General features: G+C 33.7%; 1 protein-coding gene across 1 annotated transcript; it reads right to left on the minus strand.

Annotated features, from left to right (window-relative positions):
* Positions 1 to 2611: 2611 nt before the first annotated feature.
* On the minus strand, positions 2612 to 4294 carry LOC131648835 (uncharacterized). The gene is made up of 3 exons (XM_058918565.1): positions 4134 to 4294; positions 3312 to 3809; positions 2612 to 3234 (listed from the first exon to the last, which is right to left on the minus strand). Exons 2-3 carry the CDS (start codon positions 3748 to 3750, stop codon positions 2717 to 2719), a joined length of 957 nt encoding a protein of 318 aa, XP_058774548.1. The 5' UTR covers positions 3751 to 3809; positions 4134 to 4294; the 3' UTR covers positions 2612 to 2716.
* Between the last annotated feature and the right edge of the window lie 993 nt (positions 4295 to 5287).

Genomic DNA, 5287 nt, shown 5'->3' on the forward strand with positions numbered 1-5287 from the left:
GAGAGGTTTCAGGCAGAAATAGCAAACTCTGTCTGTATGCAAACGCACCAAAAATTCAAAGCCGAAACTTACGAAATTCACTCATCCATTACATATCACTATTCTACTACATACCAGTGTTCTGGATAGATCCAACTGTCTCCTAATACCACACCTACATGAGAAAAAGTATCCCAAAATCATACAATTTTTCAAGTTACTATGTTCTAAAAATATTTTAATACAAAAGGATCCATCATTTCCTAACTAACAAAGAAAACAACAAGTTAACTAATCCCATCCACAAGACAGTAACCATAATTTTAATAAGCCCAATCTGACATCTGACCCATTCAAGAGAAAACCCTTACCTCCGAGTGAAAGCTTCAATCTCTTGTCTTCAATAACTTTTCATCCTCCATAAAACGGTAACATGCTCCAACTAGATTGTCTTATGTTCTTAATATGTAATATCAAAGCATTGAATGATTAGAACCACATAGTCAAAAAGAAGATTTTAATTTTGATGAACAATCACTGTCAAAAGTTTTATCATCTCAACAAATCACAACCAATAATATATTTAGGCTCCAGAAATAGTTATACTAAAGAAACATTTTTTACTTTGACTATTAATATTAATGAACAAATCACAACCAAATCAATGAAAACAAAATATAACAGCTCCCCTTGGTAGTAAACTGCAGATCAAGGAACCCAACTTGCAGATCATCAACAAGGTTATTTGCTTTGTCCCTAAAGAGATTGTGATGATAACATGCAGCCATTCTTGGAAATCTTCTTCATCTAAGGGTTGTTTTGTGTGTGTTTAGAATTTAGTGTCTGGTTATACACTTAGGGCTTTCTTTTGTTTCTAAATTCTAAACACACACAAAACAACCCTTCAATGAAAAGTTTTGTCTTGAGAAAGCCCTAAGTTCACCTATTTCACTGAGTTTCAGTCCACTAAAAAATAGAAACAAAAGGTAGAATAAATTCAAACTAATTTCATATAAGTTATTATAGGCTGTTTTCAGAAAAACTGATTCCAGTAGTTACACAACAAGATAACCTAACTGCCAAAACCGGATCTCAAACTCCAAAACATTTAATCATGGAAACTCATATAGATAAAAATGTAAAATTAAATAAATAAATAAAAACATAAAAACATTTACAAACATTTGACAATAGATAATCAAAACAAAAATAAGAATAAAGAATCCTTAATAACATACAACTTACCTCCCTATGTTTGATTCAATCGCGATCAAGTCAAAGAACCCAACATATGGATCTACTGGAATTTGGTTATTTTCAAAGCAACACCTAGCTTATGAAACATGGTCATTTCAATAGGGGCGGTGTTGATGGTTGTAGTGAAGGAATGAAGGGAACATCACGAAAGTTTATGGGTGGTGAGAGAGTGAAGGATGTGAGAGAGGGAGCGGCGATGGACCACTGTTTCAGAACCCATCCAACACAACAAAAATAATTAAGATCCGCCCTATAATCCTTGTTCTGATCCATTAAGACCCAAAAAATTCAAATTCACTTGACTTTCGTCGCAGTACAAACCAGAGGTTTTTTTTCCATTGCATACTTGGAAACATATGTCTTATAGTTTTGACTAAATTCCAATTAGTCACGTTCCTTTTTGTTTCTTCGATAACAAGAAGTAAAGCATATGTATAAAAGCATCCAGACTCCTTCCAGTCTATTGAAATTAATCGCGGCTCTAGCTTCCTAATCATTTTGACAGGCAGATAACTGGTTAGCGGGGTCTGTTAGCAGGGTCTTGTTGGTTAGGGGAGTCTTGGTACTGTGTCCTAAAATCTCTTTAGCTCCTTCTGTAAGTCCTCCAGATGCCGATGCAACAACAGTAAACAAACACCCCATGATACACATTCGGTTAGATGCAACAACAGTAAACAAACACCCCATGATACACATTCGGTTAGTTGCCGAAGATTGAGTCACCCAACATAATAATAACAATTATATAACAGATAGTAAGTTTATCACTCTTATGTTTTAAATGCAATTTACATTAATAATAGAAAAGCATGAAGACTAAATCAAGACCAAAGCTATTAGAGCAGGGATCAACAAAACAGATTTGGACCCAAAAAAATAACACTTAAAACAATAAAACCATATACCCTAATCATCCGTTTAGGATCAATCTATAACACAAATACAAAGAAATGGAAACTGTCAAATAATACAAGAAACGTGAAAAATATATCAAGATATTTGGAACACAATAAAACCTATAAACCACATACTCTAAACATGCACTTATTATGATCTTAAACTATAAAATGTACATGTTATAATAGATCCATAACTGCAACACATATTCAAAAAAACAAGAATTATTATTGTAATCGTTTGCTTAGTGCGACCACCGTGTCCACTGAAATAGTAAACACAATGACTCCATCACTAGAATTATATAACTAGTAAAGTTTATCATTCTTAAGTTTTAAATGCAATTTACATTAATAATAGAAAAGCATGAAAATTAAATCAATACCAAAGCTGGTAATTTGTGTATAGGGATGGTTAAACCCAAGTATCAGAGCTTTCTTCCTATCACCAAACATTTTTGTTAGAAAAAAAAAAAAAACAACTCTAAACCTTTTAGGCTATATTTAATGTCAAACTACATTTCCATTAATTTAAAACCTAATACATCTCAGTACCAATAAAAATACATACTAAACAAAAAATATTACATTTTTTCTTTTCCCTTTCCCTTCCCTACTTTATCCTCTTTCTTCTTGTCCTTTTTTTTCACTTTTAATCCCTCAAGCCCCAAAAAATAAGAGTTTTCTTTACCGCGATTACAATATAACCCAGGACTTTGTTCCAGGTTCTTTTCTTCAAACATTCTGGACACCTCCTTAACTAGCTCTAAATTTGTCACAATTCCTTCTTTTTGCATGATTATATTAATTATAGCGTCCGTCAAGAAGCACTTATGTTCTTTTAAATTATCATTATAACCTATCGCGCCGCCTTCATTACTCTGGGTGGAACTAATAAGAACAGCCAACGGCGGGCTATTTTGTAATCCATTTCCACCAAAATTACGTTCAGGCCGTTTATTTCCAAAAACAGGACTTCTTGTGCTATTCCCAATTACTTCAAAGAGACCTTCAATGAGACCACCTGAATTGCAGCATTCAGCCACTACAGTGAAGTTTACCCCATCCGGAACGTATGATGCTACCTCCCTTAGATGATAATCTGTAAGACAATAAATAAAAATAATGAAGTAAAACAAACAAAGATAAAACAAAAGAAATTAAGTAAAATATTATTACCATAAATACGAGAACCATCTCCACATAGCATAAATTCTTCCCATCCACTATTGTTAGTGTAAGAAGTTTGTCGTCTGTTGCCATGTCCAATATAATAGAAAAGTATGGTATCACCGACATTGGACTGTGACACCATTTTAGCCAGCGTGGTACAGATAGTCCTAGATTGTTTAGATTGTTTCTTGGTATTCTTTGAATTATTGAATATAAGGTCGTCAGCAACAGTAAAAAATGAAGGTTGCAAAGCTTGGGCTTTGGGAAATGATGGGTGTAGCGTAGGAACATCATCTATAGCTAGCATAACATCTTCAGACAAAAAACCATAATAATTAACAAGACACTCTTTCATCCTAAGTGCTGCAGTTGATGGACCATAAAGACTAACGTCGGAACAAGGATACTCAAAAGCAACAATTAAGGCTTTTTTGGTAAAAGCCATGGTGATGAGATTAGGATTAGGTGCTGGAAACTTTGCTTTAAACTCCAGCAGGGCGGAGGCTAATAAGAAAAAACAAAATATAATAAGTGCCATTGAAGGTTTTAATTTCATCAAAACATAGTCAATTTCTTACCATCACTAAAATATAACCAATCACCACGTAACAGATTCAAAAATTTGAAGGATTAATTTCATCAAAACAAACTCAATTTGTCTCCAATCCCAAGAAGATTTGAATATTTCGTCTAACAGATTACAATATTGAGGAATTAATTTCACCAAAACGGATGGGAAAAAACAAGCCCCTATTCAAAGGTTTTAAACCCTAATCCCCAAATACATGAAGAATATCATATGAATCGCAAGAGAAAACAGATTCGTACCTGAAAATACAAATTCAATCCACGCGAAGGTGAAGAAGACAACGATCTCTGAGAAAACGCTTGGAAACCCTAAGGGTGTGATTGGTGGTAGAAAGATAGTGTGAAGAGAGAAATAAGTAAGATAGAGTATAAAAGAGATAAGAAAGATGAGTTAAATAGAAGAGAGAGAAAAATATTTATTTTTGAAAAGACACAATTACATCTTGATTTAAAAGTACACTTCAACATTATTGATCAAATATTAAAAATTGTAAAATTAAATGTTAAACTAGGAAAAGTTTAAAAATTGAGACACTCTCCTCTTTATCGAAGAGATGATAAATAATGTGGATCTCACACCAATTTAATCACTCTTCTCTATTTCTATGCAACTCGAAACAGGAGAAGTGTCACTTTTCTTTCATTACTCTCTCGTCTGTTTTTCTCTCGTCTCTATTTTTTGCATTCCAAGCACACCCTAAAGGTCTGCTTCGAACGTATCAAATGCAAACAAGAGAAAGTGGTGAGAGGGAGTGAGCAAAGAAATCCTAAAGATAGTGCAAATAAGTTATATTTGTGTAGGTTCCACACAATTTCTCTTCTCTCCAATAATAATGCGAAGAAACAGGAGAGAATGTCTCAAATATTCCTTCCATCAAATTGTGATTGACTGTAGTTAAAAGTATACTACATCTACACATTCATAATTTATAGTCGTCTGATTAAAATCGGAGGATTGTGATTATACATTGGTATTTTTGAAATAAACTAATAATATTTAAATTTGCTGTTGAGTTCCAAAACGTTTCCAACAACGTCAATAACTCGTACAACAAAGTCTACCACAATACTTTCCTTAATCATTGATCCAACAACGACACTTCACACAAGGCTACTCAACAACAACTTCACAGTCCATCAGTAGCGTTAGAGCATCACAACTCTCTAAATTCCATTCCTTAGAAATAACCAAAATCTACTCCGAGACACTCCAACTTGATTAACAACCAAAGTCTTAAGTCCAAGTCGCCTTCACTAACAAAATACCTGAGATCCTACTCATCTCTTCATACTCCTAATTCTCACTTGAGTTCCAAAACGTTTCCAACAACGTCAATAACTCGTACAACAAAGTCTACCACAATACTTTCCTTAATCATTGATCCAACAACGAC

The sequence above is a fragment of the Vicia villosa genome, linkage group LG2 (genome assembly GCF_029867415.1).
Source record: "Vicia villosa cultivar HV-30 ecotype Madison, WI linkage group LG2, Vvil1.0, whole genome shotgun sequence".
Taxonomy (NCBI): domain Eukaryota; kingdom Viridiplantae; phylum Streptophyta; class Magnoliopsida; order Fabales; family Fabaceae; genus Vicia; species Vicia villosa.